We start from the raw sequence: 20,472 nt of genomic DNA on the forward strand, positions 1-20,472 counted from the left end.
ATTCTTGAGTCTGCTGGTTTTTGTTTTTTTTTTCCTTTTCCTTTCATTTCATTGTGCTGACCTCCACTTCACGCTGTTCCCCAGGGGAGGGCGTGGAGTCTGCCCTCAGCACTGTCTGTCAGCACCTGGTCAGCCAGAGCCACCACCGCAGCAGGATGCACAACAGGGACCGCCTGTGGCTGGAGGGGTCCGGGGTTCACATCCACGGCTGCCGCACTGGCCAGGAGGGCGGCTCCAAGTGCTGCTCCTGACGTCCTCTGCTGCTCTGGAACTTTGCTGTTGGTGCTTTCTGTCGGTGTCACGTGCTGTGTCGTGTCGAGTGATGTGTTCTGTCGTGTGGTGTGATGTGTTGTGTCGTGTGGTGTTTGTGGTGTGCTGTGTCGTGTGGTGTTATGTGTTGTGTCGTGTTGTGCTTATGGTGTGTTAGTGTCGTGTGGTGTGATGTGTTGTGTCGTGTGGTGTTTGTGGTGTGCTGTGTCGTGTGGTGTTATGTGTTGTGTCGTGTTGTGCTTATGGTGTGTTAGTGTCGTGTCGTGTGATGTGTTGTGTCGTGTGATGTGTTGTGTCGTGTGGTGTTTGTGGTGTGCTGTGTCGTGTGGTGTGGTGTGCTGTGTCGTGTGGTGTGGTGTGTTGTGTCGTGTGGTGTTTGTGGTGTGCTGTGTCGTGTTGTGCTTGTGGTGTGGTAGTGTCGTGTGGTGTGGTGTGGTTGTGTCGTGTCGTGTTATGTGGTGTGATGTGTTGTGTCGTGTTGTGCCTGTGGTGTGGTAGTTCTGTGTGGTGTGATGTGTTGTGTCGTGTTGTGCCTGTGGTGTGGTTGTGTCGTGTCGTGTCGTGTCGTGTCGGGATGGGTAATGTTGGACTGGGTTCGCTTCGGGTGGATTGTGCTGTGTTGTTTTGAGTTGTGCTGTTTTGTTTTGATTTGCGCTGCCTTGTATTGTGCTGTTTTGTGTTGTGTTGTGCTGTGCTGTGCTGTGCTGTGCTGTTTTGTGTTGTGCTGTGCTGTGCCGTGCTGTGCTGTGCTGTGCTGTGCTGTGCTGTGTTGTGCTGTGCTCTGCTATGTTGTGCTGTGCTCTGCTATGTTGTGCTGTGCTCTGCTGTGCTGTGCTGTGCTGTGTTGTGCTGTGCTGTTTGTGTTGTGCTGTGCTGTGCTGTGTGTGCTGTGCTGTGCTGTGCTGTGCTCTGCTATGTTGTGCTGTGCTCTGCTATGTTGTGCTGTGCTCTGCTGTGCTGTGCTGTGCTGTGTTGTGCTGTGCTGTGCTGTGTTGTGCCGTGCTGTGCTGTGCTGTGCTGTGCTGTGCTGTGTTGTGCTGTGCTCTGCTATGTTGTGCTGTGCTCTGCTGTGCTGTGCTGTGCTGTGTTGTGCTGTGCTGTGCTATGTTGTGCTGTGCTGTGCTGTGCTGTGCTGTGCTGTGCTGTGCTGTGCTGTGCTGTGCTGTGCTGTGCTGTGCTGTGTTGTGCTGTGCTGTGCTGTGCTGAGTTGTTTCGTGTTTTGCTGAGCTGCAAGGCATCGGCTTTTGTGTTGTACTGTCGTGCTCTGTACTGTAGCTTTGTGAGTTGTGCTGCGCTGTGCCGCATTGTACTGTATCGTATCGTATCGTGTCGTGTTGTGTGTGTGTGTGTGTGTGTGTGTGTGTGTGTGTGTGTGTGTGTGTGTGTGTGTGTGTGTGTAACTCTTGTTTTTCGTTGGGAAAAACACAATGCAGGCTGTCTGTTGAGTGGAATCACACATTTTTATCTGACAATGCCTGAGTTGCGACAATGCGTTGGTCGTCATGTAAATGCTTGAGATATGATGTCAGTGTTTGGGTCATCATGACAATGCTTGAGATATGATGAGTTATTGTGACAATGTTTGAGTTATGATGATAATGCTTGAGTTATGACAATGCTAGAGTTATGGTGACAGTGCTAGAGTTATGGTGACAGTGCAAGAGTTATGGTGACAATGCTTGTGTTGTGATGACAATGCTTGAGTTATGATGACAATGCTAGAATTATGATGACAATGCTTGAGTTATGATGACAATGCTTGAGTTATGATGACAAAAAATGGGTTATGACGACAAGGCTCGAGCTATGATGACAATGTTTAAAGTTATGCTGACAATGATTGAGTAATAATGACAATGCTTGAGTTATGATGACAATTATTGAGTTATGAGCTGATTGATTGATTATAGCGTCTACACATTTTCACATCCTTTGCATTCTGTAGGATGACCCAAGATTCAGATATTAGTCACTGGCTATAAATTCTGCTCTTTGTCTCTAAGATGCAGTCATTAAATGAGTATGCATTTAGCGTGAGTTACATGTGTGTATGTGTGTGCGCGCGCGTTTGTGCGTGTGTGTGCGTGTGTGTATGTGTGTGTGTGTGTGCGTGCGTGCGTGTGTTTGTGTGTATTCATGTACGTGTCTGTTAGAGTTTGTTTGTATCTCTGTGTGTGTGTGTGTGTGTGTGTGTGTGTGTGTGTGTGTGTGTGTGTGTGTGTGTGTGGCATATATATTGCTTTTCCTATCAAAGCGGATTTTTCTCCAAACTACAATTCCTTGTTACCGTGGGTTCTTTCACGTGCGCTAAATACATGCTGCACAGACCAGCACTCAGACTCTCTCCAGGCCTAGTGGAGCAGTGGCTGGGTAATGTTTGTGACCACATGCACACACACACACACACACACACACACACACACACACACACACACACACACACACACACACACACACACACACTCACACACACACTCACACACACACTCACACACACACACACACACACACACACACACACACACACACACACACACACACACACCAAACACACACACATCCATCCATACAGACAGACACACAAAAGCGCGCTGCGTGCGCGCACATTCCAATATTCGGCAGCTCCCACAGTGACCCCAACACACACACACACACACTTACATACACATGCGCGCGCGCACATACATACATACATACATACACACACATGCGCGCGCGCACATACATACATACATACATACACACACACACATTCTAATATTCCGCAGCTCCCACAATACCCTCAATACACACACACACACACACACACACACACACACACACACACACACACACACACACACGCGCGCGCGCGCGCGAGTGCACGCACACACACATACGCACGCACGCACACATATTCCTACATATCGCAGCTCGCCTCACACACACACACACACACACACACACACACACACACACACACACACACAGAGGTGCAGAAGGGATACATTCAGGCAGACAAATAAACAGGTATATGACTATCACTCCACTGGTTTGTATGGGAAGGGAACCAACCCGACAGGACAGTTCACAGGACACAGGAGGGGTGGGGGGGGGGTTCACAGCGCTATGTTCACAACACGACAGGACAGTTCACAGGACACAGGAGGGGTGGTGGGGTGTTTCACAGCGCTATGTTCACAACACGACAGGACAGTTCACAACACACAGGAGGGGTGGTGGGGTGTTTCACAGCGCTATGTTCACAACACGACAGGACAGTTCACAACACACAGGAGGGGTGGTGGGGTGTTTCACAGCGCTATGTTCACAACACGACAGGACAGTTCACAGCACACAGGAGGGGTGGTGGGGTGTTTCACAGCGCTATGTTCACAACACGACAGGACAGTTCACAGGACACAGGAGGGGTGGTGGGGTGTTTCACAGCGCTATGTTCACAACCCGACAAGACAGTTCACAGCACACAGGAGGGGTGGGGGGGTGTTTCACAGCGCTATGTTCACAACCCGACAGGACAGTTCACAGGAGGGGTGGGGGGGTGTTTCACAGCGCTATGTTCACAACCCGACAGGACAGTTCACAGGAGGGGTGGGGGGGTGTTTCACAGCGCTATGTTCACAACCCGACAGGACAGTTCACAGCACACAGGAGGGGTGGGGGGGGTGTTTCACAGCGCTATGTTCACAACCCGACAGGACAGTTCACAGCACACAGGAGGGGTGGGGGGGTGTTTCACAGCGCTATGTTCACAACCCGACAAGACAGTTCACAGCACACAGGAGGGGTGGGGGGGTGTTTCACAGCGCTATGTTCACAACCGGACAAGACAGTTCACAGGACACAGGAGGGGTGGGGGGTGTTTCACAGCGCTATGTTCACAACCCAACAGGACAGTTCACAACACGACAGGACAGTTCACAACACGACAGGACAGTTCACAACACACAGGAGGGGTGGGGGGGGTGTTTCACAGCGCTATGTTCACAACACGACAGGACAGTTCACAACACACAGGAGGGGTGGGGGGGTGTTTCACAGAGCTATGTTCACAACACGACAGGACAGGGGGCGGGGGGGTTGGGGGGGGTGGGGGAGCGGGGTGTTCCACAGAGCTATATTCACGTGCATTTCTTATTCCACTGGTTTTTCACACACCGTGAACACTTCACACGACTGTTGAGTTGAGCTTGACTTCTCAACTGTCGCACTTTTCCCACGTTCGTCTTTGACTTCGATTCATTTAGAACATCCTTTAAGAAAATGAGCCAGAAAAGCACAGCCTTTTTAACAGGAGGAGAACAACAGAAACGTGATCTTCCTGCGCGGAATCGGCAACCATTGTTGTGCGACTTAGACAACATCCTTCTGACCGGAGTTGAGAGGTAAGTTTGAGATGAAGTTAATGCCATACCTGTGCCACGACGGAAACTGAAAGGCAGAAAGACTACCACTCCTTCCCCCTCTAAGGACTTTATTTTCAAGAAATCGGTAAACACCCATACGAGCGACGCCCGTCTGCACCCAGTTTGCTTTCAACATAAGAGATGTAAAATAATACTAATAGATAATTAAATAGATAAATATAAATAAATGAATAAACAAACAAATAGATAGATATGAATACCTAACGGTTTGCATTCCATTTCTATGTAGATAAGTGTCACACAGTTTGAATTTCATTTCAATTTGTAAAATATAGCGTATTAAGGGGAAGGGGGTGGGGAAAGAAATATCTGCCAGTCTGTCACTGTTCCGTTTAAAGGAAAGGGACTACACGGGGTGATTCTGCACATGAAAGATGTCCTGCACAGTATGAATTTCGTTTCACTGAGGACAATGTGTTAAGGGGAAGGGGGTGGGGAAGAGGGCGTCGAGAAAAGTCATCTGCCAGTCTGTCACTGTTTCATTTCACCTTTTTCACGATTAGAGTTACTACCTGTCATTGACATGCTGTGTAAGTAAAGAACCCAGCTGAATTATGTTTTTGTCGGGACGGTAAATAGTTTGGAAAGGTGTGGGGGTACATGGGAAACATGTTGAAGGTTGTGAAAGTGATCGTATTAACGAACAAATATCCTTCCAGATGTGCATAAATGTATCCTCCAAAATAGTAAATGCGCTCAAAGGAATATCAGTCTATAATTGTGAGAGCACATAAGCGTAATTATCTCCCATATGGTGACAATATAGTGGTATCAATGCATATTGCGCACAAAAGAAATTTTTGCACATGTGGATTTAGCATAAAGTATATCCCTGTGGATGCTGCCCACATATATATCCATCCAGACCTTCCAGGTGGTGATTTCACCTGACGGATATCCTTCCATGTGGTGAATTGCACGTAGAGGATATCCTTCCATGTGGTGATTGCACGTAAAGGATATCCTTCCATGTGGTGACTGCACGTAAAGGATATCCTTCCATGTGGTGATTGCACGTAAAGGATATCCTTCCATGTGGTGATTGTGTGTAAAGGATATCCTTCAATGTGGTGACTGCACGTAAAGGATATCCTTCCATGTGGTGATTGCACGTAAAGGATATCCTTCCATGTGGTGAATGCGTGTAAAGGATATCCTTCCATGTGGTGACTGCACGTAAAGGATATCCTTCCATGTGGTGACTGCACGTAAAGGATATCCTTCCATGTGGTGATTGCACGTAAAGGATATCCTTCCATGTGGTGAATGCGTGTAAAGGATATCCTTCCATGTGGTGACAGCACGTAAAGGATATCCTTCCATGTGGTGATTGCACGTAAAGGATATCCCTCCAAATGTTCTTTACGCATAAATACATGCACACAGATGGTAATTCCGCTATTGGGTATCCTTTCATTTGAAGACTGTGCACAAAGGATATCCTTCAAAATGCTCATTGCGCTATTACCTTCCACTATTTTTTAAGTCCTTTTTAAGGTCTCGACGTTTTAATGGAAGGGCGGGCACATCTGTCATTTTGTGACAAGTTTTCTCGTTCTCTGAAGGACATTTACAACCACTGCATACTGCCCCCTCACTCTCTGTCTGTCCTTCCCTCTTCAGTATCTCTGTCCATCTGTCCATCCATTAAACTATCTCTGTAGCCTTCACAACCTCCCTCTGCTTTTGTTTCAGAGTCCATCCCAGGTGGCACAATGACAACACCTGACCAGGTTATCTCCACATGACTGGTGGCCCCGGCACTGCGCACAGACTCCGCCTTCCAACACACAAGGTGTGTACATCCCCTTCTGTAGCAACAAACAAGGTGTGTACATCCCCTCCTGTAGCAACACACAAGGTGTGTACATCCCCTCCTGTAGCAACACACAAGGTGTGTACATCCCCTCCTGTAGCAACACACAAGGTGTGTACATCCCCTCCTGTAGCAACACACAAGGTGTGTACAGCCCCTCCTGTAGCAACACACAAGGTGTGTACATCCCCTCCTGTAGCAACACACAAGGTGTGTACAGCCCCTCCTGTAGCAACACACAAGGTGTGTACATCCCCTCCTGTCTTCCCTGTCTGTCTGTCCGTCTGTCTCCATGTCTGTCTGTCTATCCGTCTGTCTCCATGTCTGTCTGTCTGTCTCCATGTCTGTCTGTCTGTCTCCATGTCTGTCTGTATGTCTGTCTGTCTCCATGTCTGTCTGTCTGTCTCCATGTCTATCTGTCTGTCTGTCCGTCTGTCTCCATGTCTATCTGTCTGTCTGTCCGTCTGTCTCCATGTCTGTCTGTCTGTCTCCATGTCTGTCTGTCTGTCCGTCTGTCTCCATGTCTGTCTCCATGTCTGTCCGTCTGTCTCCATGTCTATCTGTCTGTCTGTCCGTCTGTCTCCATGTCTGTCTGTCTGTCTCCATGTCTGTCTGTCTGTCTCCATGTCTGTCTGTCTGTCTCCATGTCTATCTGTCTGTCTGTCCGTCTGTCTCCATGTCTATCTGTCTGTCTGTCCGTCTGTCTCCATGTCTGTCTCCATGTCTGTCTGTCTGTCTCCATGTCTGTCTGTCTGTCTGTCCGTCTGTCTCCATGTCTGTCTCCATGTCTGTCCGTCTGTCTCCATGTCTATCTGTCTGTCTGTCCGTCTGTCTCCATGTCTATCTGTCTGTCCGTCTGTCTCACTGTCTGTCCGTCTGTCTCCATGTCTGTCTGTCTGTCCGTCTGTCTCCATGTCTGTCCGTCTGTCTCCATGTCTGTCCGTCTGTCTGTCTGTCTCCCTGTCTGTCTGTCTGTCTGTCTCCATGTCTATCAGTCGCCGCACTTCTCTCTCCGTTTGTATACATCTCTCTCTCCTCTCTCTCTCTCTCTCTCTCTCTCTCTCTTTCTCTCTCTATATCTATTTAACTTCTTTGAATGGATGTGTCGACCATACAAAAAATGTTTTAATTGAGAAAGCAATCGAAATAAACTTTTTTTCTTTTATCATTTATTTATTGATTTTGCTGTTCCATCATTAGCCGTTCAATGTCTTTCAGTGGCACTTACCTGATGTCTTTCATCAAGAATCTTCCACACTGAGGCCAGTCTGCCAACAGTCCACAAGGAGCAGTCAGTGAAGATCGACATGAGGTGACTGTGCACTGCTGTCAGGTCAGTTTGGTGGTGTTCAGCAATGCCTGTTCTGGTTCAAATTACACAGGACCCCATTTGCTGACAATAATGGGTTGCTGACAATAATGGGTTGCTGACAATAATGGGTTGCTGACAATAATGGGTTGCTGACAATAATGGGTTGCTGACAATAATGGGTTGCTGACAATAATGGGTTGCTGACAATAATGGGTTCAATTGAGGAGCCAGACTGATCACTGCACCTCCATCCCCCCAGCCCCCCAACCCCCATCCCCCCAACTTCCCAACCCCCATCCCCCCCAACCCCCCAACCCCCATCCCCCCAACTTCCCAACCCCCCATCCCCCCAACCCTAAACTCCCATCCTCCCTCCCCTATCAAGGAGACCGCCACCACATCCATCCAGCAACAGTCCCCATGATACTGCCGACACTGACAAAACATACCTGACCAGAAAGGAAGCAGACGTCAATGTGCCGCAGGACATTATCAGATTTCAAGAGGCTGAGGCCAAGGCCTTGGTGACAAGGCTACAGGCAGTGTAGTAAAAGGTCACTCTTGAAGAAAGTGAGAAGGTACTAAGTTGGAAGTCGCCAACTGTTTTGCTGGAAACTACGCAAATGAGAACAGAATTTCAGTAAGTGCCGAGAAACCTTTGTAAGCAAGACAAGAACACAGAGAGAAACCTGCCAGAGGTCACAGTGGAACCCATAGAATTGCCCCTCGCACTTCATGAACACGTGATGCTGAAAAAGCTGAACACAAGGTCACCAGCACCAGACGGTATCAGCAATTATATGCTCACCTTGGTAGTGCAGCGATGTGCAAGTTCCAAGCTGCTTGGGTGTGGTGTTATTGTCCAGATCTGGAGAGACGTCCAAATACGTTGAAAACCATAGGAAGAAATGTGAATGAGCGTTTCTGGTGGTACCTGGAAACCACGAATGTCTGTTACACAGCAAGCTGGCTCCGCATTACAGACTGGCAGAAAACTGAAGAGGCCTTCCAGGAGCGGAAGATTATCTTGGTAGCCTGGGTGGATCGAAAGAAGTTCTGTTGAGGGAGAAATAATTTGCTGCTTAATGTTCCGTCACACATACTGGTGATTGTAGACATCTTGTTCAGGTATAGATTTAACTTTTGGATTTTAATGTTATCATTCATAAACAGGTGATTAAAAATGGAAATTTTGTTTGAATTTGAGTTTTGAATGTGAACACGTATCATTCTTGGTTTTATTGCTCGCGTTCTCTTCAACCAACATCACCATTGTGCAAAAGATGTGAAATATCATCCAGATTTATTCATTAGACTGCTAAGTGTTCTCCTGCATGTGATCAATATTCAAACAGTTATGCAAATATCTTATCTATTCAAATGGTTTCTATCAATTGTTATGCAAATATCTTATCTATTCAAATGGTTTGCATCAATTGTTATGGTATAATGTCATTTTCTTTTAGTTCGCTTTGTGGTATTTCGTTATCTTTTTCTGTGTTCTTAGCAATTTTCTTTTTCGCTTCCCTTTTTTTTTCTAATTATTTCAGTTGTTTTTTTTTATGTGTGTACGTAATTCATAATCCATTGCGATGAAAAACATCCTCTGGATAGAACTGAAGAAAGACTTAGAGAATTATTGTTTCCTTTGTTACACATTATTTCTGATTATTTAATTGATTACTTACTTGGAACATTTGTATCATCACGCACGTCTGTGTATGTGTGTGTGTGTGTGTGTGTGAGCGCGCGCGCGTGCGCGTGTGCGTGCGTGCGTGAGCGTGTGTGCGAGTGTGTGTGTTTTTGTGGGTGGTATCTGACTTTTAAACAGTTAAAAGTTGAATGGTTCTTGGAAACAGCGCGAAGAATTCCTGTGTGCAAACATAACAGCAAAGTGACAGTGTGCAAATTTCTATATTGATGAATTTTAGGTTGAAGGAAAATTCTGTTGTATATAATTTATTCAAATGGTATATTTTCATGATTATACTTCGGTACCACAGTATTTTATGGCACAGAATAGTATTGTTGTTCGATTGATATATCAACTGTTGAATGTTTTAGTGGTCATTATAGTTGTCCCATTTTGTCAAAAAAGCTGTAATTCCTGTACCGCTGTTTGTACATTTATCACATAGCTGAAAGTTAAAACCTTTTTACACAATTGAGCGAAATGTCGTTGCTGTACAGTTGTTCCATTAGTAATTCCATAGTTTCGTAATGATCTTCACCATCGTCTGAGGTCCTCTTCTGGTGTTAGTTTTTGTAACATTGCTGCTGTATTGTATGAATCATCTTCATTTGTTTTCATGAACGTTTATGTGAGCGTATTATAACCTGTAAAATTGATGGATAATGCCTTTGTTATTAGGAAACCATTTCATGTTTTTCGTTCATGCGTATAAATTCTATAATGAACAGCATCAAGACTCAAGATTGGTTTAGTGTTCATACACAAGTACACAAATTAACAACAATTGTACATTAAAACATAAACGCACGCACGCACACACACACACGTGCACGCACGCACGCACACACACACGCGCGCGCACACACACACTTTTTAATATTATGTTGACAAAGATTCTCACATATAAAGTTGACCTTGCTCGATACTTTTATTAAGTGCAGCACAATAAATGGCAAAGATCAGAACACGTTTTGTACTACAAGCATCTGAATGATGTTGTGACTGATTGTGTCAAGCAAAGTAAGTTTGATCCGGAAAACCAAATCCAAAGAATCACAGGGATGTGAAGCAATTATTGTTCTTCGATTCAGCTGTTCAATGCACAACGTGACAATGAGCAATCAATAAATAGGAATATACAATATCCAACAGCAGTGTCACGCGCATACGTAATCTGAGGAGATGTAATTTCAACAGCAATCGTATTTTTAAAAAAAGGGTACCATAGGTCGACAATCGTATGCGCATTCTGTAACATTACACAATCGACATACTAATCTTCACACATTTAGCAAGCTTCAGTGATAATCTTTAATGCAGATCATGGAAAACTGTTTTCGAATACAATCATTTAAATGAAGTTGTGGCTGTTACGACAGAGACCCTTGCCCAGTCCATTGTTTTAAACTCTCTCTCTCTCTCTCTCTATATATATATATATATCACTCTCTCGTGTTATTATCTATAACTTTAATTGACTTCCACAAAACGTCTCTTACACCATTTGGTTCACAAATGCCCTTATATATATATATACAGTCTTCATACTAATATAATCTACACATTACACGGAGACACAAGGGAAAATACTTCTTATTTCCAAATCATACATTTAAAATAATTTCATTCTGCATTCCTAAAAGGTCCTGTACACGTGGCATTGAAACAGGGCACAAAATAACAGGACGATATCTTCCGCTTTCGTGTTCAAAACACTCGTTTAATTAAACACTCGAATTCAAGATCAACCACAACAATCTAAACAACGTCGTTGTTTTTATATGCACCAGGTCTCTCATTAGTATGCATACATAAATAGTCAAAAGATTATTTCGATCAATACCTACGTCTGAATCACGTTTTCTATGTTATATATTTCACTCCAGTATACCTAGATAACATATGTGAAGGTTATAATGGCGGAAGTAGAGGGCTGAGTGTTGACTTCCTGTGTCGAGCCCTAGACACAGTGGATATGAAGTGACGGCCGTAAAAAAATGAAATAAAATAAAATAATTAAAATAAAGGGGGCGGGAGGTGGGAGGGTTCGGTGGGGGTGGGGGGGGGGGGGGGGCTTTAATGTTTTACCTACATCCCATTTAGATACGTGCCTTTTCCTTTCAACACACTTTACGGACAGTCAATGATTGCCCTCACATTATTATTTGACTCCACACAAGCAATGAATGGAGCATCGCGGAATTCCTTTTCCTTTCAAGACAAATTAACTACGGACAGACAGTTAGTCAATGATTGGCATCACGTTATCATTTGACTCAACACAAGCAGCGAACTATGCCACGTGGAAATCTTTCCCTGTGTGGTAGAGAACCAGCAGATCGGTTGTCTGTGCGCTCACACACACACACACACACACACACACACACACACACACACACACACACACTGTATCTCTCTCACACACACACACACTCTCTCTCACTGTATCTCTCTCTCTCACGCACACACACACATACACACATACACACGCACACACATTTGTATTTGTATGTGTATTTCTTTTTATCACAACAGAATTATCTGTGTGAAATTTGGACTGCTCTCTCCGGGGAGAGCGCGTCGCTACACTACAGCGCCACCCAATTCTTGTATTTTTTCCTGGTTGCAGTTTTATTTGTTTTTCCTATCGAAGTGGATGTTTCTACAGAATTTTGCCTGGAACAACCCTTTTGTTGCCGTGGGTTCATTTACGTGCGCTAAGTGCGTGCTTCACACGGGACCTCGATTTATCATCTCATCCGAATGACTAGCGTCCAGACCACCACTCAATGTCTAGTGGAGGGGGAGAAAAAATCGGCGGCTGAGCCGTGATTCGAACCAGCGCGCTCAGATTCTCTCGCTTCCTAGGCGGACGCGTTACCTCCAGGCCATCACTCCACACACACAAACACACACGCACGCACGCACGCACGCACGCACGCACACACACACACACACACACACACACACACTCATTCAAAGCGAACACACAGAGTTGACAAAACGCCAAGGACACAACACGCCGACGAAAAGATAACGGGCATTCCCGGATATCCGGTGACGTCCATGAGCGGACCCATAACGAGGCTGACCACGAAGTAGCTGGCGGGAATCATGGCGGTGATGGTCGCCATGGCAACGCCAGCGGAACTTGCCGAAGTTGCTTTACCGTTTTTGGCCTGAAGGAAAGAAAAGAGGAAGTCGGATTCATATAAACTGTAGTGATAATAATTATATTATTAATGATAATGAATTGATAATGATATCAAGGAGAAGAAGAAGAATGATAGGCATTCACGTAGCGCTGAATCTCATGAGAAAAAAAATCAAAGCGCTTTCACACGCATGCATCACTCTGAAACACTTTCCGAAGGGATGAACGACAAAAACTGATGAACACATGTAGATAGAATGTAGATGGATAGCTGTTCAAACAATGGGAGTGGGGGGAAAGGGAGGGGGCGGGGTAGGGAGGAGCTGTTTTGGAAAGAGGGATGTTTTAAGGCCAGACTGAAAAGAACTGTGCAGGGATTGTCGAAGCGAAAGAGGAAGGCCAAGAAAAGCACAGTACATAAGAGATATTGAGGCAACAGTTGGACTGATTAAAGGCAGACGAGATCTTGGCCAGATCCTAAACCAATCCCGACGCCTTTCCAGCTGGAGACCATGATGCTACTGACCACACTTCAGTGACTGGTTCCCTCATTTTGCAACACACACACACACACACACACACACACACACACACACACACACACACACACACACAAACCTGCCATCAACTGACTCAAGTTTTGCTATCTCAAAAATCGTGAGGGTCACACCTCAGCTGTGAATGGCTAAAACTGCCACAACTCATTCCAACAAAACAACCAAACACAACCCAACACAGCACGACACAACCCAACACAACGCAACATAACGTGACACAACACAACCAAACCCAGCACAACGCACCACACGGCATCACACCACACCACATGCACGATAGTCGTGTCAAACTATAACCATCAGAACAAGAGGAGGTAACAGCTGTTCCCACTAACTCGGTAACTGGGCTAGAATTTGATGATAGTGGAGAGTGTCTTGCCCAAGTTACATACCCACTCTCTCGGCCAAGAGGGTTTTAGGACAGATGGTTCCCAAAGGCCAGCTAGCTCGCAAGGCTGCAGCACTAAGAGCCAGTGCAGTTTAGCCTCCTGAGTCATAGTCCTTCACAAAAGACAACGCTATAAAGGACTTCCCACTGCAATGGAGAAACCACTGATCATACAACTCTCACTTTGCTGTTGGCCCAACTGTAAACTGATGTCCATCTGTGATATAATGTGAGACCACAGCACAACACAGCCCAATACAAGCCGTGCCCCCTCCTCACCTCTTCCTTGGCCAGGTTGTTGGACAGGATGAAGGGCACTGTGTAGACAGCAGCCCGGAAAATGGCCATGGTGACGGAGTTGACGAAGAAGACGACGATGTTGTCAGTGGCCGCCAGGGTCGCCGTCAGGGCTGCACAGGCCACGCTGGCTGCCATGTACTCGGCCCGCATGCCTGGGGAGTGACACACAGGTAAATAGATCAATCATTAAATCAATAGATAGATCAATAAATATAGAAACTCTGCTCGCATGCCTGGGGAGTGACACACAGGTAAATAGATCAATCATTAAATCAATAGATAGATCAATAAATATAGAAACTCTGCTCGCATGCCTGGGGAGTGACACACAGGTAAATAGATAAATCACTGAATCAATAGATAGATCAATAAATATAGAAACTCTGCTCGCATGCCTGGGGAGTGACAGACAGGTAAATAGATCAATCATTACATGAATAGATAGATCAATAAATATAGAAATATAGAAGCATATAAATAGCTATAGAAATACAGGGACACGTGAAATTGGATAGAAGAAGAAAGAAGAAAGCAGATAAGTAAATAGATAAGCAAATGAAAGAATAAAATAAAATAAAACAAAATAAATTAATAACCAATAAGTACATAAATAATAAAATAAATGAATAACTAATAAATAAATAAATAAATTCTAGAAAATAGGCAAGTGATAAATGAATAGGATGAGAATGACGATCAACTTGGTTTTTATCTCTCCTAGCAAACGGATTGCAAACGGATTTTGTATCTGGTGAACAGTTCTTCAGTACAACACCCCAATTACTTTTCACAAACTTAAAGCAGGAGAAAAAGAACAAATAATTACTCAAAACTTGTAAGGTTGCCTTGGACGCTTTAACGCAGATAAAGGGATGTCAACACTCATTATACCATTAACAGATTCACACGTTGAGTGTGTGTTGTTTTCCTCCATGCCCCAACACCGGTCACAGGATAGTCAAAATCGTAAAGTTTTCAGTTTGAACATCACGAGTGCTTGTTGATTATCATCATGATGGTTCTCTCTCGGAAACCGATGTGACATCACCGGTGGCCATGCACGTGGCTTGGAAACCTAAAAGCCCGAACAACACATGCCGGTTCCAGCAGGGACGTGGAACGCCAGCAGACAGGGCAGGGACAGACAGCTGTGTCACCCATCTCCAACCGCAGCAAGGTGTTGGCGTGTGTGTTCATTAAAACACAACCCCTTAGGGCAGACCCAAGGAACAAAAGTGGAATAGTAGTGTGGCTGGGGAAAAGGTTGCGTGACAAAGGCACTGGCTGACTAACAGACTCAGGAAAGAACACCAGAATGTTAAACGAGCGATCATGATCGACAGGGATTTGACGCTCCCCGAGCCTAAAGTCCTGTAGCTTTTCACGGCCTTCGGGGCAATTACTTCATCGTCTGCTGTGTCTTGGGCTCGCCATAGCAAGGCGTCACCCTCCACCGTTTCAACCTTCCCCGACCAAAGTCAAGTTACCCATTCCTAGCTGGGAGTGGTGAGGAACATCAGAGTAAAACACCTTTCCCATGGACACAACACCATAACCAAACTGGGCCTGGAACCCTCATCACTGATGGACACCAGACCAGAAGACCCAACGCCTGGCCTCAAGATTATTCCACGAAATTCAGGAAGACAAAAGCAAAGGACCCAGACTGAGAAACTGGTGGAGTTAACTGACGCTCAGGTCTTTCCATCTGAATCAATCCAGAGCATATTTGATTCTGAGTAGGACAACTCAGAGCTGAACAAATTCGACAGTGGTACCGAGAATCTTGGCCAGATCCTGAACCTATCCCGACACCTTTCCACCTGAAGACCATGAAGCCACAGGTTCTCTCATTTTGCAACACACACACACACATACACACACACGCGCGCGCGTGCACTCACCAATCTTTGAAAGGATCTTCTGGTGGAAGACGTTGTAGACGACAAACAGGATGTAGAAGGTGAGCATGCCCAGTGACGCTATATGCACGCCTTGCACATAGTCGTCGTAGGCCTGGCTGTCGGTGTCGGCATTGGGGTCCCCCTGGAATATCACCTCCGCCACGTAGTTGGACACGTAGACAAAGTAGCTGTAGTTGGCGGACAGTCCCAGAAAGGTCATCACACACAGCAGGATACGTGGCTTCCACCGCTTCAAGACATCAGCGACCCGGCTACCGCCGCCAGATGGCGCAACTAGAGGCGTGTTTTCCGTGTATCGGAAGCCGTTAGCAACCACCGGGTGTGTCGGCCACGTGGTGTCGGCGCCGTCCTTGACCGTGATGTTGTCACACTCATCGATGATGGTTTCCTTCTCAGCTGGCGGTACCTCCAAGTCGTGGTGGTGAGAGTGTTCCGGACTCTCCGACCCCGTCAGCATGGTGATGGATCCCAGCACGATCAGCTTGGTCATCAGGATGACGGCCTGAGTCAGACACTGCGCCATCCCTTTGTCCAGCACCGCCCCCGTGTCCGGATAGAGAGCAGCCAGGTCCACAAACCCCAACAGGGACGTGAGGCATCCCCCGACAGCTCCGACCAACGTGCCCAGAATGAAGATGTCGTCATGCTGGGAAGCAGGCGTGACGGCGATCATGTAAGCCTTGAAGGTGGACATGGACGAGTCGTAGCCGTGGTCGGAGAGCACGAAGCCGATGATGCCCAGAATCCCCATCAGGGTCAGAAAGCTGGAGGAGGCGGAGGCGGTGGTCTTGGCCTCGGAACCATTGACGGGTGGCGAGGCAGGTGTGGGTGAGGACGGCTGTTGGGGAGAGCTGGAAGGGGGCAGCTCTGCAGACCTTTCCCTTCTGGTGGACAGGAACTGGAGGTCCCCCCCTGAGGACGTGTCCTGGGTGACGGTGTCTCGGACCTTCAGACGGCCTCCCTCTCGGGCCTGGGCTGTTCATCACAACAAAGGGCATTGATACTTTAAACCTTTATGTCAGGGATCTAGATCCACGCGAAAATCGCAAGCTGACTTACATCTCCCAACATTCGTCTTACTCCTGACAGATCGTTCCCACCAGAAAGGTGGCCGTGTTGTGGCGCCGCTTTCCAGATGCGGGATAAAGACAACAGTGTGTGTCAGTTCACACCAGAAAGGTGGCCGTGTTGTGGCACGCTTTCCTGATGCGGGATAAAGACAACAGTGTGTGTCAGTTCACACCAGAAAGGTGGCCGTGTTGTGGCACGCTTTCCTGATGCGGGATAAAGACAACAGTGTGTGTCAGTTCACACCAGAAAGGTGGCCGTGTTGTGGCGCCGCTTTCCAGATGCGGGATAAAGACAACAGTGTCAGTCAGTTCACACGTGCAGCAACTTCACTCCCAACGTCAGTCACGCTCATTCTCCTCTTGAAACCCCAGCAAGCAACCTTTCTGACTTTCTGTATTGAATGCACAGGTTTACCTATCTGTCTGTGTATGGTTCTTCTACTACTACTGCTGCTGCTGTTGCTACTGCTGCTGCTGCTGCTGCTACTGTGAATATTTTACTATTGTTACAAAGGGCATTGCAATTAAACATGTTTTACGTAGAAAGCTGCGATGAAAACTGACGCATTATCATTATCTATCATCATCATTATTATTATCATTTACCATTACCATTATCATACAGAAAAGTAAAGCATAACATTAACTAAAACTTGACAAAGCTTCAAATTCTTTACAATGTCGAAGTTTCACACAGGTTCCATTGTGCATTCCTGTCTGCCTTTCTCTCACAGTGCAGCGCCGCTCTTTTTTGTCTGCAGGTGTGTTTGTGGCTTTTTCTGTAGAGTGTTGTCAGGGACAACCCTCTTGTTGCTGTGGATTCTTTTACGTGCGCGAAGTCCTTCCTGCACATTTGACCTTGGTTTATCGTCTCCTCTGAATGACGGGCGCAATGGCCGAATGGTTAAAGCGTTGGACTTTCAATCTGAGGGTCCCGGGTTCGAATCACGGTGACGGCGCCTGGTGGGTAAAGGGTGGAGATTTTTACGATCTCCCAGGTCAACATATGTGCAGACCTGCTAGTGCCTGAACCCCCTTCGTGTGTATATGCAAGCAGAAGATCAAATACGCACGTTAAAGATCCTATAATCCATGTTAGCGTTCGGTGGGTTATGGAAACAAGAACATATCCAGCATGCACACCCTCGAAAACGGAGTATGGCTGCCTACATGGCGGGGTAAAAACGGTCATACACGTAAAAGCCCACTCGTGTGCAATCGAGTGAACGCAGAAGAAGAAGAAGTCTCCTCTGAATGACTAGCAACCAGATCACTCCTTAAGATCTAGTGGAGAAGGAGCAACAAAAAGAAGAAAGAAATCCTGTTCCCCATGAATACGAGATTCAAACCCGTGGACATTCGCTTCCTAGCCAGAAGCGTCACCACTAGCTCACCGCTCCAACAAACTTTTGCACGCCAACCAAAGCACGTACAGTCTTCTCTTTCGACACCTCCACTCTCTCACTCGCTCCCTCCCTCGCTCACTCACTCAGTACAACCGCAACCCAATGTTACTACCATCTACTGAGGTATCCGTTATCAAGCAATTAGATTTTCACTTATACAAAGCTTTCAAAATTAGAAGTACAATATATAGTTGAGTGACTGTATGTTTGTATAATGAATAAGGAATGTTGGTTAATGTGTTGCTTTTCTACCTCTGTAATGTTTGTTCACATCACCCCTTCATGAAGAGCCATGGCCTATACTATTCATACCTCTGTAATGTTTGTTCACATCACCCCTTCATGACGAGCCATGGCCTATACTATTCACACCTCTGTAATGTTTGTTCACATCACCCCTTCATGAAGAGCCATGGTCTATGCTATTCATACCTCTGTAATGTTTGTTCACATCACCCCTTCATGAAGAGCCATGGTCTATGCTATTCACACCTCTGTAATGTTTGTTCACATCACCCCTTCATGAAGAGCCATGGTCTATACTATTCACACCTCTGTAATGTTTGTTCACATCACCCCTTCATGAAGAGCCAAGGCCTATACTATTCACACCTCTGTAATGTTTGTTCACATCACCCCTTCATGAAGAGCCATGGCCTATACTATTCACACCTCTGTAATGTTTGTTCACATCACCCCTTCATGAAGAGCCATGGCCTATACTGAATCAAACATCCGTATCCGCATACAACCCCAACCACTACAACTCACCAATGGTTGCATTTCCGAAGAGACCCTCGGCAGAAAACAGCGGAGGCCCCGCCGTGCTCCTGACTGCAGGGAGTGCAGCAGTCATCGCTGGATCGAACAGTTCTCCCTGGCCCCCGGCACCCTCACCGGGAACCCCACCACCGTCGTATCTGACGCTGCTGCCGTCGTACACTGTAGCGTTGGCCAGGTCGCCCACGACAGGCGGTGCCGCAGTGGTGATGTTGCCGCTGCCCAGGAAGGAAGGAACGGCGCTGCTGCCCACGTCGTCGTAGAGTGAGGCCAGGCTGACGAAGACGAGGATGGCGACGCCGACAACAGCCACCGCCAGGGTCAAGGCCGCGAAGGGACGTTTCCTGCCGCAGTGCTTGGAGCAGCACGTGGACCTGTGGGGCCGTGGGTGGGACTGGTGGATACAGTCATGCAACTTCGCTCTCTCTTTCTGGTCTGTACTGCACCCAGCTTTCCGGTGTGTGTGTGTGTGTGTGTGTGTGTGTGTGTGTTTAGATTTATCTTTGTTTTTCATCCCTCAGAACCAGTTACGCATGCACATTGGTGACTGGGGTGACAGCGCTCTGATTTGTCTCTGCGCGAGATTCATCGCTATGTGGAGTGATGGCCTAGAGGTAACGCGTCCGCCTAGGAAGCGAGAGAATCTGAGCGCGCTGGTTCGAATCACGGCTCAGCCGCCGATATTTTCTCCCCATCCACTAGACCTTGAGTGGTGGTCTGGACGCTAGTCATTCGGATGAGACGATAAACCGAGGTCCCGTGTGCAGCATGCACTTAGCGCACGTAAAAGAACCCACGGCAACAAAAGGGTTGTTCCTGGCAAAATTCTGTAGAAAAATCTACTTCGATAGGAAAAACAAATACAACTGCACGCATAAAAAAAAAACCCAAAATGGGTGGCGCTGTATTATAGCGACGCGCTCTCCCTGGGGAGAGCAGTCCGAATTTCACACAGACAAATCTGTTGTGATAAAAAAGAAATACAAACAAACAAAACAGATTTACTTTCATCATCATCATCGTCATCATCATCATCACGTGGCAAGAGTCCCTCACTGATCGGCCACTGGCCCAGCCCAGCAGAGAAATGACGAAGTCACCGATGGCACTTGAGATCAGTAGTGGCAGTCGTAGTAGTATCATTATTGTTATTATCATTTTTTTTAATCATCATCATCATCACTCTTGTTCTTTTTCGTATGATGATGATGACGATGATTTGTATGACTGTGATTATGATGATGATCATCGTCATTGTCATTCTTTTTCGTTGTTGATGATGATGATGGTTATTATCATCATGATTATTATGATTAGTGTTATTATCATCATCATTGATATCTATATCACCGCCGTTACTTCATATCATTACTT

The 20,472-nt window shown here is 46.4% G+C and overlaps 2 protein-coding genes across 2 annotated transcripts in view; one reads left to right on the forward strand and one right to left on the reverse strand.

The window, feature by feature from the left end:
* The window catches only part of LOC143285900 (uncharacterized), a 15,412-nt gene extending 14,403 nt beyond the window's left edge, over window positions 1-1,009 (forward strand). The window contains exon 6 of the mRNA XM_076593349.1: window positions 85-1,009. Within this exon, the coding sequence (XP_076449464.1) occupies window positions 85-251 (167 nt within the window). The 3' untranslated portion in view covers window positions 252-1,009. The remainder of the gene's footprint in view (window positions 1-84) is intronic.
* Window positions 1,010-11,861: 10,852 nt separating this feature from the next.
* LOC143285554 (membrane-associated transporter protein-like) overlaps window positions 11,862-20,472 on the reverse strand; it is a 30,071-nt gene continuing 21,460 nt past the window's right edge. The window contains exons 3-6 of the mRNA XM_076592936.1: window positions 19,090-19,472; window positions 15,822-16,817; window positions 13,897-14,069; window positions 11,862-12,697 (exon numbers count right to left, since the gene is read on the reverse strand). Of these exons, the coding sequence (XP_076449051.1) occupies window positions 12,491-12,697; window positions 13,897-14,069; window positions 15,822-16,817; window positions 19,090-19,472 (1,759 nt within the window). The 3' untranslated portion in view covers window positions 11,862-12,490. The remainder of the gene's footprint in view (window positions 12,698-13,896; window positions 14,070-15,821; window positions 16,818-19,089; window positions 19,473-20,472) is intronic.

The sequence above is a fragment of the Babylonia areolata genome, chromosome 9, assembly GCF_041734735.1.
Source record: "Babylonia areolata isolate BAREFJ2019XMU chromosome 9, ASM4173473v1, whole genome shotgun sequence".
Taxonomy (NCBI): domain Eukaryota; kingdom Metazoa; phylum Mollusca; class Gastropoda; order Neogastropoda; family Buccinidae; genus Babylonia; species Babylonia areolata.